A 16,595-nucleotide genomic window follows, 5' to 3' on the forward strand; every position below is an offset into this window, starting at 1 on the left:
CTGAATACTTGGGCTTGGTTACTGTCAACAAATACACAGCAAGGTCACCTTGGATAAGTACTTCCTGCATTCACAAGCATACACCTGAGGACCGGAGGGAAGAGCTACACTCTGGGTAATGACATGACCTTGAAACGCACTGCATCTTGACTAAACCTGGAAAGTATAAATTAATAATCTGTGACTTGCTGGGCCACTTTTTCCCTGTGCCCATTCTCTTCTCTTTCATGTCCCCATAGTATTCAGCAGGATGCTCCTTAAGCCTCGAAAGACCTTGGTCTTCCTCTTTGTGTAGTGAATTCCAGCTCATCCTCTAAGGTCCGTATAGATTGCCACCTCTTCTATGAATGAAGCCTTCAAATTTAGATTTATCCTCTTCTTAACTCTTGGGTCACGGTTCTTTGTAGCTTTCTGAAATTTAGTACTTATCCCATGATAATATATTTTTTTATTTCTTATTCCAGTTACAAGAATGGAAGCTCAGTGACAGCAGAGGTCTTGTCTGTTTGGTTCATTGCTCTGTCGCTAGGTCAGTTCAGTTGCTCAGTCGTGTCCAGCTCTTTGCGACCCCATGGACTACAGCACCCCAGGCCTCCCTGTCCATCACCAACTCCTAGAGTTTACTCAAACTCATGTCCATTGAGTCAGTGATGCCATCCAACCGTCTCATCCTCTGTTTTCTCCTTCTCCTCCCACCTTCAATCTTTCCCAGGATCAGGGTCTTTTCAAATGAGTCAATTCTTCACATCAGGTGGCCAAAGTATTGGAGCTCTGGCTTCAACATCAGTCCTTCTAATGAACACCCAGGACTGATTTCCTTTAGGATGGACTGGTTGGATCTCCTTGCAGTCCAAGGAACTCTCAAGAGTCTTCTCCAACACCACAGTTCAAAAGCATCAATTCTTCAGCACTCAGGTTTCATTACAGTCCAACTCTCACATCCATACATGACCACAGGAAAAACCATAGCCTTGACTAGACGGACCTTTGTTGGCAAAGTAATGTCTCTGTTTTTTAATATGTTGTCTAGGTTGGTCATAACTTTTCTTCCAAGGAGCAAGTGTCTTTTAATTTCATGGCTGCAGTCACTATCTGCAGTGATTTTGAAGCCCAAGAAAATAAAGTCTGTCACTGTTTCCATTGTTTCTCCATCTATTTGCCATGAAGTGATGGGACTGGATGTCATGATCTTAGTTTTTTGAATGTTGAGTTTTAAGCCAACTTTTTCACTCTTTTCTTTCACTTTCATCAACAGGCTCTTTAGTTCTTCTTCACTTTCTGCTGTAAAGGTGGTGTTACCTGTGTGTCTGAGGTTATTGATATTTCTCCTGGCAATCTTGATTCCAGCTTGTGCTTCATCCAGCCCAGCATTTTGCATGATATACTCTGCACATAAGTTTAAAAGCTTCTGTCCCCAAGACTTAGGAAAATGCGTAGCACAAAGGAACTGGAGAAATATTTTTGAATGATTTATTTCTTAGCATATGGGCATGTTTAGGATGTAAGGAAACAGGATGAACCAAGTAGGTTGTCATTTTCCATATGATTCAGTTAAGTTATGATAGACATAGGAACACATTACTATAAGCAGTGGGATTGTAAAGAGGAAATAGACATTGAATTAGAATACTTACATTAAATTTGTAAAAGCTAATTAGTTATCATAGGCTAAGTGTGAAATGGTGACATAGTGAGTTGTAAATATATATGTGAAAAAATAAGTATAGAGAACAGAGAGATTTAATCAAAAGGGGCAGGCTCTTCAGGGAGGGATTGATGTATCAGGTAAGAAGAGATTTAGGATCAGTGGGATGAAGGCATTGTGATGGAGAAGATCATGTTTTGTGAGAAAAATGAGCAGACTATTTATGAATAGAAATTCTGGACTATAAGGTTGACATGATGAGCCAGACCAAGACTCAGATCTCAGCTACCAATTGAGTGATAGTGAGCAAGAAAGGTGTCTAACCTCTAATAACCTCCCTAGTTTTGCTGTTTCACAGTGTTGTTGTGGGGATCAAATGAATCAAGATGATTCTGACGTAGGCAGACCAACATAAGCATTAAGAAATAGTAGGCTGAAGTCCATGGGGTTGCTAAGAGTCGGACATGACTGAGCGACTTCACTTTCACTTTTCACTTTCATGGATTGGAGGAGGAAATGGCAACCCACTCCAGTGTTCTTGCCTGGAGAATCCCAGGGACGGGGGAGCCTGGTGGGCTGCCGTCTATGGGGTTGCACAGAGTCGGACACGACTGAAGCCACTTAGCAGCAGCCGCAGGCTACACATGGGAATATACGTTATGGTTTATATACTGGAAAAAATATTAGAAGCAAATAGTATATCCAAATTATCTGAACTTGCATTAGAATGATATGATTATGAATTATCTTTCTTCTTAATTTTGCCTATATTCCATATCATTCATCATCAAATAACATATATTCATTAAAAATTTACTTCATACAGCAAATGTTATCCTAGGTGCTGAGAAAATAAGAGTGAATAAGAGAAATAAGGTCTGGACTCTTAAGTCGCTTAGGTTTTACTAGGCAAACAGAGACAAAACAGTGCAGATACACAAGATCATTTCGGATGGTAGCCGTGATAGTAGCACGATGATCGAGGAGGACGTAAACTGGTAGAAGAGTCAGGGGCAGTCTCCACAAGGATAGCAGAGACCTATTTGAGCAAAGATCTGAGTGATGGATAGATGGCAGGACATAAATACTGAGTTGAGAAGAGTGCTGTAGGCAGTGGGTCTGGATGCTCCAAAGGCCATAAGCAGAGTGAACTGGATGTGTTCAAGGGACAGAAGGAGAGCCGCTGTGGCTGCAGTACAGTGATTGGAGAGGGTGGTGAAAAGTGAAAGTCACCAGATACAGAGGGGCCAGACCATGAGGGACTTTTGAAACTGTGGTAAGGAAATTAGATTTTATTCTCAGACATTGGGGGTATTTTAAGCAGAAAGATGATATGATTTACATTTTTAACTAATATTTTATATATGTGTGTAAGATAATCATGATGGTGTGATCACTCATCCAGAGCCAGACATCCTGGAAAGTGAAGTCAAGTGGGCCTTAGGAAGCATCACTACAAACAAAGCTAGTGGAGGTGATGGAATTCCAATTGAGCTATTTCAAATCCTGAAAGATGATGTTGTGAAAGTTCTGCACTCAATATGCCAGCAAATTTGGAAAACTCAGCAGTGGCCACGGGACTGGAAAAGGTCAGTTTTCATTCCAATTCCAAAGAAAGGCAATGCCAAAGAATGCTCAAACTACCACACAGTTGCATTCATCTCACACGCTAGTAAAGTAATGCTCAAAATTCTCCAAGCCAGGCTTCAGCAATATGTGAACCGTGAACTCCCTGATGTTCAAGCTGGTTTTAGAAAAGGCAGAGGAACCAGAGATCAAATTGCCAACATCCGCTAGATCATGGAAAAAGCAAGAGAGTTCCAGAAAAACATCTACTTCTTCTTTATTGACTATGCCAAAGCCTTTGACTGTGTGGATCACAATAAACTGTGGAAAATTCTGAAAGAGATGGGAATACCAGACCACCTGACCTGCCTCTTGAGAAACCTATATGCAGGTCAGGAAGCAGCAGTTAGAACTGGACATGGAACAACAGACTGGTTCCAAATAGGAAAAGGAGTACGTCAAGGCTATATATCGTCACCCTGCTTATTTAACTTCTATGCAGAGTACATCATTAGAAAGAATGGGCTGGATGAAGCACAAGCTGGAATCAAAATTGCTGGGAGAAATGTCAATCACCTCAGAAATGCAGATGACACCACCCTTATGGTACAAAGTGAAGAAGAACTAAGGAACCTCTTGATGAAAGTGAAAAAGAGTGAAAAGTTGGCTTAAAGCTCAACATTCAGAAAATGAAGATCATGGCATCTGGTCCCATCACTTTATGGCAAATAGTTGGGGAAACAGTGTAAACAGTGGCAGACTTTATTTTGCGGGGCTCCAAAATCACTGCAGATGGTGATTGCAGCCATGAAAGTAAAAGACCCTACTCCTTGGAAGGAAAGTTATGACCAATCTAGATAGCATATTAAAAAGCAGAGACATTACTTTGCCAACAAAGGTCCATCTAGTCAAGGCTATGGTTTTTCCAGTAGTCATGTGTGGATGTGAGAGTTGGACTATAAAGAAAGCTGAGGGCCAAAGAATTGATGCTTTTGAATTGTGGTGTTGGAGAAGACTCTTGGGAGTCCCTTGGACTGCAAGGAGATCCAACCAGTCCATCCTAAAGGAAATCAGTCCTGGGTATAGAAGGATTGATGTTGAAGCCAGAGCTCCAATACTTTGGCCACCTGATGCGAAGAGCTGACTTATTTGAAAAGACCCTGATGCTAGGAAAGATTGAGGGCAGGTGGAGAAGGGGATGTCAGAGGATGAGATGATTGGATGTCATCACCAACTCAATGGACATGAGTTTGGGTAGACTCTGGGAGTTGGTGATGGACAGGGAGACCTGGGGTGCTGTAGTCCATGGAGTTGCAAAGAGTCGGACACAACTGAGTGACTAAAGTGAACTGAACTGATACATGTTCATGTATATATATATACACATAGTATATATATAAATGTATATGCACACACACATATATATATATGTAGTAAAATTTAACTGCTAGGTGATAAAATGTAGCCTATCATTATTTCATGTCATGACATGATCTGCCAATGTCTAATTAATGGGGAGAAAATGAGGTCATTTCATACATATATAGATATATATATATATATCCATATACGGCTTTTCAAGCATTATATATTTTAAAAGGGGACAGTTTGCATTACCTCCCCAAACTTATACTGATTTGTTAGATAATTTGTAACATATTTAACTAACATTTACTGAGTTCTGTACTATGGGGCAAAGTTAAGCTCTTGATTGGAAACACCAGTATTCTGAATGTCAGTTCTGGTTCTCTGCTTCCAATACTGTGTTATTTTCACTTGCATTTCCTGAAAAGGATAATGGAGTGGTGTATTTGAAAAAATGATATTAAAGAGAAAATTTGCAAATGTAAAGCTGTGTAGTGTTTGCTTTAGAGTGTTTGAAAATTATTTGTCCTTTTCTTCCTGACAGCACATTATTTCTAAAAAAATTGCCAGTAATGAGCTGTGTACTCTTGAGTGAACACACCTATGGTGGAATGATTTTGGCATGTGAAGAGGGACATCAACTACTTTCATTCCCCAGAGCTTCATTACTGACCTCGTTATTCCTTTGGAGCACATTTCTGAATCTGCTCCCGAAGTACAAGGGCATAACAGGAGAGCCAGCCCTTTTCCTCCATCCTTTCAATGCCGGAAACAATAATGCACTTTCAGTGCTGCCCAGAAAGTAGAGTATTCCTTTGTGAAGACACATAGTTATCAGTTGACAGTTGACATAGTTGATGTCAGTTTTGAAGGACTCACATTGTTGCCTTCGGTGTCTGCAAAGATAACTACTGATCTCAAACAGCTTGAAGCCTGTTCCCATCTCTATGCACCAAGTTGATTCAGTCATGTCTGACTCTTTGCAACCCCATGGACTGTAGCCCACCAGGCTCCTCTGTCCATGGGGATTCTCCAGGCAAGAATACTGGAGTGCGTTGCCATTTCTTTCTCCAGGGGATCTTCCCAACCCAGGAATCGAACCCACGTCTCTTATGTTTCCTGCACTGGCAGGCGGGTTCTTTACCACTAGTGCCACCTGGGAACCCCATCCCATCTCTATAGAGAACATGAATGTCCACATTACCTTCTTTCTCCAGAATGCAGTACAGCCAGTGTCAACGCCATCAGCGTCAGAGAGGCTGGTCTTCATCAACCCCTCTTTTCCCCTCTTTTCTTTCCATCAAAAACAAGGTTTTTCAAAAAGATCTATCCAGGTTTTATCCAATCAGGGCCTTTGTTGTTTTTGAAAGTGAATATTGTTTCTCCAGTATTCAGAAAGAAACATCAAAAAGTAAAACCACTTCTGTAGTTCCTGCTGGAATAAAACACATGACCCCTTTCCCTACATTTTCATCCTCAAAAATGATCCCTTCTGAAAGAGATGAAACAATTTTCAAGTAGCTGTGTGTGTGTGTGTGTTTTTAACCTCCTTTGATGTAGTCAGCAATGCTTTTCCAGCAGACATTTCATATAGAGTTCATGTCAAGATTTTCAGGAGAAATAGAAGATAACCCTCTGACCCTGCCTTTGGGTGGCTTAGAGTCTTCTTACATTAGGAAGGACAAATAGAACCAGAGTTACTTAAGAATCCGTAAAGGTAATATGTGGTTTAAGAGTTCACGCTCTTCAATCAGACAGCCTTATCCTGGCCTTCCCTTTTGACTTTCTATCTGTATTTCCAACAACTTCAGAAATTTCTGCAAAGCGAGTATAATAATAGCAATCATATTCTAGAGTTGCCATGAGGCCAAATGAAATAGTGAGTCATGCACATAAAGTATTGAGAGTGCTGCCAGGGCCTCAATACTTAAAACTCTTGGTAAACATTGATGGAGAATAATTATTATTTCAATCAGTTATTTTTTAAGTGGCCTTTGAGAATTATATTACAACCTTATATTCACAAAATGTAAACATGGACTGTTTTCATTTTTCTTTAATAGGCATTTTAAACTGTTGTGTGGCATACAACGTTGGTCTCCCAAAAGCAAAGATATTTTCTGGTCCTTCAAGTGAACAGTTTGGCTATGCAGTGCAGCAGTTTATAAATCCAAAAGGCAACTGGTAAGAACATTCTTTATGTTTTCAGTAAAGTCATTAAATAAATTTAATATTTGACTACAATTGCTTGTTCAGATTGATGCATGAAAATGTTATTAATTGGTAGCCCTCAAATATCCTTAAATGAAGAATTTTTCTTTCAGACTTGGTAAATATCAAATTGATAATTAATGGAATGACTGAAAAGTACTTTTAAAAAAAAAACCTAGATAGAAAGTTTTCTCTAAATATTCCATTGTGAATTCATAATACCAGATTTTGACCATTTGATGATAGATAAACAGATAGACAGGTAGGTAGATGGATAGATTTGTCTTCCTTTCTTACTCTGTAAACTGGTATCCGTTAGGCTTTATAAGTGTGCTACTAGCTAACGCTACCTCTGGACCATTTCTAGATGGCAGAATTGTTCCCTACATTTTCTCCTTCAGCAAAGCTTTGTCTACTGGCTTCATTTAAAGTCAGCATTCCCTACTCCAGGTGACCAAGGGTCCTCACAAGCATTCATGCTCCCTGTTGCAGCAGAAAACTCCAGGCAGATCCTGGCTCATTTAGAGCTCTTTCTGATGATTAAATAGGCAGTTATTAGCTTATCAAATAAGGGCTATAATTTATACCCCTTTTCCTTCATGAACTTATGTCTGGTACTCTAAAAAAGTGGAATTCAAACAAACATTCAGGATCCCAATGATTGACATTTTGGTGTGTGTCTATCTGTACGATAAGGAAACAAAATGAAATGATACTCAAGAGCATAGTCTGTCTCTGAAGGCATTGTAGAGGAGGTGAATCATGAGCTGGGTCTTAAGAGTGGAGGTGAACAAGCAGGAGAAGAGTATTAACTCGTTCCTGCTTCAGAGCTTTGGTGCACTGCTTTTCTCCTGGAAGGGACTGTCTTCCCAAGATTTTGGCTCTTATCTCTCAGTTTCAGCTCAAATGCCTCCTTCTCAAAGAGACCTTTCAGAACCAACCTGTCTGAATTAGCACTTCACAACCGCTCTCAGTCGTCTCTAGCCTTTTATTTTCTGAAGCGCCATTGTTACTATCTGAAATTATCTTTATGTGTTTATACACCCATGACCCATCTTCTGCTCTGTCTCTGAGTGTAGGCACCTTGCTTTGGGCACTGGTGTGTGCTCAGAACCCAGAGTGGCAGCTGATGTGGAGTAGAGGGTCAGTAATTATTTTCTTGATTACTGAATGAAAGTCCTAGTTCCACCTGGTTCACTCGAGATAGTCTAAAGTGATCTCTTGTAGACCGACTGACATAGAAGCTGAACAAGACCTTCAGATGAGTTCTGATGGTCCACTTCGTAAGCTTGGCCTTGCTGAGGACAACCTGGCATTAAACTTGAGGTGATTCTTTTTAAGTAACAGTTTTTCTGGGGCAGAGAAAGAGCCACCATCAGCAATAGATGCTATTAGAGATGTCAAGGATTGCTGGCAGCTGAGCCACTGGCCACTTTGTGGGTTGGAAGTTACCCAAAGAGACAGAGGTGACAGAGATCTAGCAGGCAGAGTGCTGGCCAAGTGGGCCCTGTCTCCTTTCTCTCTCCAGGATTCCCTTTAGGTACATAAAGCATTGCTAGAAGACAAACACATTCCAGTGAGCTCTGCTCAATACTAGGTCATAACCTGAATGGGAAAAGAATTTGAAAAAGAATAGATGTATGCATATGTATAAATGAATCACTTTGCTGGACACCTGAAACTAACATAACATTGCTAACCAACTGTACTCCAATATAAAATAAAAATGTTTAAAAAGACAAATGTATTAATTTGTGGTGAGAATCTGGTGCTGACCGGGTTGTTTCAAGACCAAGGACACCAGACATTTCTAAATCCTGCCTTGACCTTTTCATGACATTACGGAAAGATACATCAACACAGAGCTTTTTGTTAAGATGTATGGTAAAGGCTTATCAAGGACTTCTTTCCTCAAGCCTAGTACAGCCACCAGCTGGTATGTGCATACCCCACCCCCAGGAAGCAGAGAAGGGAGGTCTTCCCTGGGGGCTACACCCTGTGGGGGTGTGAAGCAGGAAGGCAAGAGAACATAAGCTGGCCTGACACGCTAGCCTAAGTCACTCCCGGATCTGGCCTCCTAACATCCAAGTCATGGACGTGATCTTCTAATGCACCACAGGCTGGATGCTATATGAGGGGCAGAAAGTATAAAGCACAGGCCTTGACTTTAAGGCGTGTGGAATAGAGTCAGTGAGGAGGATGGATGTGCAGATCAGGCAGCCATGAATAATGCCAGGGGCATAAGTGCCAACCCCCATAGTTAACAGCATTTGCGTTCCTCTAGTGTCACTTGCTATATTAACTCGAGAGCTCATTTTCCCTTCCCAAGACCTGAGACACTAGAGGGACAGGGTTCCTTCCTGACTTCTCTCACTAGTTGACGCCACCCGGGTTCCTTGCTCAGGGGTCAGGGCTGGGGCAGGATCCAGGTGTCAGTGGGTTTACCCGCTCCAGTGCTGGGGTGGCCGAGGTTAGGACCAGCAGCTTTCATGACTCTCGGGATCAAGGAAAATACTATGAAACTTGGAATCCAGAATGGCCCATTTGTTTTGACAGTTGGCACTGTGCCCCTCCCCACTCCTAATTTATGACAATCGCACAGACATTATGGGAGCAGCAGATGTGGGAAAGACTGTTTTAACATTAACTTTCCTTCTGATATTAATCAAGTTAACTTTGGGCACAGAAAGTGATATTACTATGAATTCCTTTAATAAACTGTGAGTCTTTTTCCCTTAGACTTTATATATGTAATACTCACACACATCTCTCTCTATTTTTTTTTTTAACTCCCTTACTGTAAAAAGGGAGTACAAAAATAAAGCTGCTGTGCTGGTAGTTTTCTCCTCAGCTCACTTTGACTTTCTTTACAATCTGTCTTGTTGAACCCCGACTTCATTTCTCAGCCCTTTCCTGCCTTCTGAAAACTCACTTAAAGCTCTAGCCTGAGTTTTCTTAAGTCACACTCTGCTATTTTCAAAGTACAGACTTTATCTGTTCCATATGCCCCATGTTTCTAAAAATGTGTTGGCATATTTTGCACAGGGATCTATAAGATTTTAACAAAATGATCATGAGTCCTTTGCTGGTTTTATTTATTATACTTTTATTACACTGTGGACTTTTACTTTAAAAACAGTAGTGATATGCTTTGCAAGTTCTTGAAACTTTTTCATGGTCTCTTATGAGCTGGATGATTTTAAAAGCAAGATTACCTCCCAAGTAAGAGTTCCACAGCACTCCTCTTCCTGTAAGTAAAGCTGTGGTCTGTTCTCCCTCCAGTGTAGGCAAAGGGTCACCCTACTTTGGAGCCGTCATTTTATATACAGGATGTTCAGATGTGGGTGGTGCAATCCGTATCACAGTTGTACAAAGGACTGTGATACATTTAAAGTCATTTCCTGGAAGCTTGTGGTGATACGTACTGTTTCTGTTTGTCTAATCTGAGGGCCTGTCTCAAGAATCATCTGAACTCATTGTATGACTCAAAAATCTTAGAACACTGCAATCTCTTGTGTGACGAGGACTGTCTGGGATTGAGGGTATTTCCAGTTGTAGAAATGTATTTTCTTGTTGTAGTGAGGACCAGTGCATGCTTGCTCTTTAGAAGGAGAAATACAATGAATATGTGTCACGCGCACTCAGTTGCTCAGTCATGTCCAACTCTCTGACCTTTGGACTATAGCCCGCCAGGCTCCTTTCTCCATGGAATTCTTTTGGCAAGAGTACTAGTGTGGGTTGCCGTTTCCTTCTTCAGGGGATCTTCCCAACCCAGGGAAGAGTTTTCTTAAGTCACACTCTGCTATTTTCAAAGTACAGACTTTATCTGTTCCATGGGCCCCATGTTTCTAAGAATGTATAGGCATATTTTGCACAGGGATCTGTAAGATTTTAACAAAATGCTCTTGAGTCCTTTGCTGGGTTTTACTTATTATACTTTTGCATCTCCTGTGTCTCCTGCATTGCGGGTAGATTCTTTACCACTGAGCCATCAGGGAAGCCCTGAACATGTTTCATAGCCAAAAATAAAAACCCTTCCATCTATATATATTATAGATTCTACTTTTTAAGTAAGAAAAATTGTAGTAAAGCATTATGTGTATTATAAATATAACAGGGCACATGAGATACCTCTTGTAAGGGAATTTTAGATAAACAATAGAGAAGTAACATTCAATTCTGCACAAACAGCAATGATTATGTCATATAGTATATTGGCAATATCAATACTAGTAAATTCTTAGCCAACACATAATACTCATGATGACTCTAAGAGTTTTGTCAAATTATTACCCATTTTATAAGTGATAAAGGGGTGAGACTTAGAAAGCTTTGTTAGTCGTCTAAGTTTACAGAGCTAAGAAGTAATAAGCATAGGGTAGATTACTACAAGTGGCTTCCCCGGTGGCTCAGAGGTAAAGAATCCACCTGCAGTGCAGGAACCACAAGAGACATGTGTTCAATCCCTGAGTCAGGAAGATGCTCTGGAAGAGGGCATAGCAACCCACTCCAGTACTTCTGCCTGGAGAATCCCACAGACCGAGGAGTCTGGTGGGCTACAGTCCATAAAGTCTCAAAGAGTTGGACACGACTGATATGACTTAGCATGCACACACACAGATTAGTACAGAAATAAGGTGTTCCACGTGGGCATGTTTTTTTAAGTGTCCAGGGAAGAACATGGGAGAATGTAATTGGCATTTATAAATAATATTTAAATATAATTTTCATGTAAAGTTTATAAAGTAAGATGAACTTCATTCAGCATTTTGAATTAAAAATTGTTATAAAAAGTGTTACCTAGGATGACAGTTCCCATCTGTCTTTTCATTCTCTGATAGACAGAGATTTGTCAGATTAGCCAAGAGCTAGAACAAAAGGGTTTTTATCCTCAGCTTCCCCACCACCAGCTAGGTGATTTGGGGAGAGTCACAGAGCCTCTCTGGATCACAAAGAAAAAGGCATCCTGACCAAACCAGAAGTTTTTAGCGCCTTGTGAGAGAATAAAAGTAAAGCACTTCAAAAACTAAACTACTGTGCATATATGAGATATTCTCATTGCTGCTGCTAAGTTGCTTCAGTCGTGTCCGACACTGTGCGACCCCAGAGACGGCAGCCCACCAGGCTCCCCCGTCCCTGGGATTCTCCAGGCAAGAACACTGGAGTGGGTTGCCATTTCCTTCTCCAATGCAGGAAAGTAAAAAATGAAAGTGAAGTCGCTCAGCCCTGTCGGACTCTTATCAAACCCAAAACTGCAGCCTACCAGGCTCCTCCGTCCATGGGATTTTCCAGGCAAGAGTACTGGAGTAGGGTGCCATTGACCTCTGTGTAAACATATATAGAAGCAAAATCAGGATTTTTAATGACTCGTTCCTCCCCACCTCTCTCCACCCATCACTTCCTCCTCAGCCATTTCTCATCTGTCACGGATTAGCTCCCATGCAATATTAGATTAATTTTGGTCCATTTCTTCTTCTTCCTGGCCAAGAATGCTATTCTGATCCCTTTTCCAAAATAATCATCTTTGTCTTTCATTATACAGTCTTTAGATATCAGCCAACATCATCCTTTATGTCTCTTCCCAAAGATAAAATTCTCTTGCTGTTAGGTTTTTCTGGCAGTGCCATTTAACATGCTTTGTTTATTCATAAGGTTTGCTTTTATTTTAAATCCATGACATATATATTTCTTTTTGTTCTTCTATTACATTTTAGTTATTTTCACCAACTTCTAACTTAGTCATATTTTTGATTCTACAAAGGCTTAGAAGTCCGACTGTAATATATTCTTGTATTTTTAAGTTTAAAAAACTTACCATTAATATTTTTATGGCTAATTATTATGCTATTGTCATATACTTAAACTAACACTATTAGTAGGTTTACAAAGTGGCGTGTCTCCTATCAACAATGACTTTCCCATGGCTGGCAGTAGGGCCAGGGTAGATAGGCAACCAAGTTCCTTTTAGAGCTCCATAGACCACTCCAGTGTTGATTTACCTATCTTTGTCATACCATAGTTGCTAATTTTTTTCCACTAAGTTAAAATCATCTTTATGGCTACATTTTTTTCAATGATTTGCGTTATAGTAGAAAGGGCACTTTAAATATTCCCTGCTCCAACTAACTTCTTCCTTCCCCAGCTCTGAACACAAATTTGTATGTGTATCCACAAACGGGGTCACACATACATAGCCACCTTTTGTGACTTGCCTATGGAATAGATCTGCTGAGCCAGAGACTCTGGAGACCTTCAGTGATCTGTGAAAATCCTCCGTGCCTCGCCATCTCAGTCAGTTCAGTTCAGTCGCTCAGTCATGTCTGCAGCACACCAGGCCTCCCTGTCCATCACCTACTCCTGGAGTTTACCCAAACTCATGTCCATTAAGTCAGTGATGCCATCCAGCCCTCTCATCTTCTGTTGTCCCTTTCTCCTCCCGCCTTCAATCTTTCCCGGCATCAGGGTTTTTTCAAAAGAATCAGTTTTTCACATCTAGCCTCACCAACTAGTCTTATCATTTTAAGCTTCCCTCTGTGTTAATGCCTGAAGGTCTATTTTGAGAACAAGTTCATTCATGATGGTGCTGAGACACACACACACTCACACTCACACACACACATACACACACTCCCACACACACTCGCACACACCTTCCCACCCACCCACCCCCCTTTCTGGTGGATACTTGTCTGAAACTTTCCATCCATTGACTCTGTCTTAAGAAGGATCTGGTAAATGCTAAGTGGCATAGGTGGGACCTATTTGTTAATTTGGTTAGGACCCAGATGATGGAACCATAGCGAGAAGCTCTCCTGGAAGGGTTCTAAGCCAGCTTAGTATGACAGAAAGAACTGGAGGTTTGGCGTGAAAGCACATAGGTGCACATCTAGGCTTTGTTGCCAATCAGACTCTTAGAGTTGGATTTCTTTATATGGAAACAGGAATATTTATAATATTTGACCTCACAGGATATTTATAAGGATGAAAGAAGATAATGCACATTAAAATGTGCCTTATAAACTATAGTTTACAAATACTGTTGCTTTTCCAGTTCTTTCCATTGATAGCTATCTGCTGAAGCATCTATTTAAAAGGTACTGTCTCATGGACTTTGTGTGACCTTAAAAGCATTCCTTTCCTCCCCACCGGGGCACAAGCATGTGGAATTTATGTCGTCACAAGGCATTAAATTGACTGTTTTGGCTTTTGATTTTAACTTCAGGAAAACTTCATGTTGGATGAGTCAGTGTAACAGAATCAGTTTTTATTGATTCATTTGCTTCCAGTGCAAAAGCTGATTTCCAGGGTTTTGTGAGATAAAACTATAATAGGCTTACGATGTTCTAGCAATAATGAGGTCAGTGGACTCTGCATCGAGAGACTGAAAGATCTTGAGGATGTACCCATCCCACTATTTGAGGAAGCAGCCTAGCAGCCAGAGAAGTCTGGGGCAGCATAATGAGCCCAGGAGGCTAAAATTGCCTTGAAACATATGCTAGAGTTTAGTTAGTAAATTATAGTAGCAGTGCTTCCCAACCAAGAGCTAAAAATGAACTCTTACCTGTCGTCTTCCTTCCTAGAGATGGGAAATCATTACAGGTGAATTCTTCCCATGACAAACTCCTTTTATGTTCCAAGCAAGTAGCCATATGGAACTCACTGGACTCCTTGTGTTGTCAGTGGCCTGGAACTAAACAGTATAAGGAATAATATTTATATTTATAAGCTATAGGCTTTGAAATGTCTCATCTTGATGTGGGTGTTACATATAGTAGGCTTCTACTGCCAGACAAAACAACTCTGTGGGTGGCTGATAGACATTTCCAACTGAAAACACCTCCCTCTGAACTTCTGAGCTTCCTTTACTGGAGTCTTGCTCTACTGACCATATCCTCCTTATCTGACAGTGGCCACTTGGTTACTTTTAATTCTTGCCGACAACCTTGGGGTCACCCTTTGCTTTGTTTTTATTCAAAAACTAACTTCTCAAGAAATACTGCTGGTCCTACCTTCAAAATATATTTATAATATATTGTTACCATCTTGTCACCACCTTCCCTCTGCCAGCCCCATAGGAGCCTGGCATCAGCTCTTGCCTGCATCGTGCCACGTGCCTTCTAAGTGCTTTACCTGCTCCACCTTTACTCCCATGCAATCATTCTCAACAGAGGAACCTTCAAAATCCTCCTAAAATGTGTCAGATCGTCTCAATACTGTACTCAAAACCCTCCAGTAGCTTTCTCATATTTCACTCAGAGGGAAAAACAAGTCCTTACAATTTCATACAAGGCTCTATGTGATCCAGGCCCATTACTAACATGACCTCATCTCCCACCATTTCCCCCTCGTGGATTCTGTGCCAGCCACAGGGCTTTTGCACCTGTTGTTCTCAGTCAGGACTTCTCTTCCACCAGAGTCTTAAGATGTTACTCCTTTCCCTCCTTCAACTCTACGTAAATGTCATCTCCTCAGTGACACTTTCCTGGCCCTCCTAATAAAGATTGCAACACCCTCCACCCCACACTCTTGACTCTGCCCTCCTCACTTGACCCATAAAGTACTGATCACCATTACCATATGTCTTACTTACTCATTACATTTATTGTCTGTTTTTCCCACTAGAAGGTAACTTCTGTGAGGCCATAATTTTTTTAATTTTATGTATTTATTAATATGTTTATTTATTTTTAGTTGTACTGGGCATGGGCTTTCTAGCAGAGGCAAATGGGGCCACTCTTTGGTGCAGCTTCTCATTTTGATGACTTCTCTTGTCGTGAAGCATAGGCTTTAGGTGCATGGGCTTCAGTAGCTGTAGCGCAAGGAGTTGCAGCTCTCCAGCTCTAGAATGCAGGCTCAGGAGTTGTGCAGCATGGGTATATCTGCTCCATGCACGTGGAATCTTCCCAGACCGGGGATAGAACCCAAGTCCTCTGCATTGGCAGGCAGACTCTTATCCACTGTACCACCAGAGAAGTCTGGGGCCATAAATTTTTGACTAATTTAGTCACTAATGTATCCCCAATGCCTAGAATTGAGTCTGACACATAGTTTGCCTGGCCACCATGTACAGCTTCACAGGTTGTACACTGCACAAGGCCCAAGCACACCATTCACGTGGGAATGGAACTCCCTAGAGTTGTACAACATGTCAGTCTCCTAGGACCTCAAGAAACATGTATTGAATCAAATAAAACATGCTTTGCCCTAGTATTTTAAGTGCACCTCTGTTGGTAATCTCTGGGAAAATCTCTAGTATCAAAGAAATGCTTGGAGAGTTTAGAGACTCACAGACCAAAGGAAGATATTTATAACAGCCTCTGGACTGTGGGTTTAAAACTACCTACACCACCATAAATACTATTTACTAACTAAACAAAGTATTTTGAATTCCACTGGAGGTGGGCAAATTGGCTATGTTTTGGAACTCTATATAATCACTATTTTCCCACAAGATAATTGAACAGTAAGTGTTATTTTAAGTAGTCTTGGAAGAATTCCCAGTTTCACTGTAGGAAAAGAGAAGTTTATATCTTGGGATTTTGTTCTGTTTTGAGAATCATCACACACAACTGTTTATGCAGCTCTTTGCCTGGTTGTGATTAAATTAAATCTGTTACTTCAGAGAGGCTTCGCCACACTTAGTTTACCCGCTGAGGTGTCTTGTCCCCCACCTTTATAACATTCTCTCCTGGCATGTTTCTTCCTGCTATAGCTGATTACATAAACTTTTGTAGATAAATATACCTGCCTCCCTCATCTTCCTGTCTGATTAATTTGAGAATGTCACAGTTCCCTCGGAGTAGCCACG

At 40.9% G+C, this 16,595-nt stretch overlaps 1 protein-coding gene across 1 annotated transcript in view; it reads left to right on the top strand.

Moving 5' to 3' along the window:
* The window catches only part of ITGA2 (integrin subunit alpha 2), a 108,808-nt gene that overhangs the window by 24,834 nt on the left and 67,379 nt on the right, over positions 1–16,595 (top strand). Inside the window, exon 2 of the mRNA XM_040262260.1 lies at positions 6,640–6,760. Coding sequence (XP_040118194.1) covers positions 6,640–6,760 — 121 coding nt within the window. The remainder of the gene's footprint in view (positions 1–6,639; positions 6,761–16,595) is intronic.

The sequence above is a fragment of the Oryx dammah genome, unplaced genomic scaffold (genome assembly GCF_014754425.2).
Source record: "Oryx dammah isolate SB20612 unplaced genomic scaffold, SCBI_Odam_1.1 HiC_scaffold_20, whole genome shotgun sequence".
Classification (NCBI taxonomy): Eukaryota; Metazoa; Chordata; class Mammalia; order Artiodactyla; family Bovidae; genus Oryx; species Oryx dammah.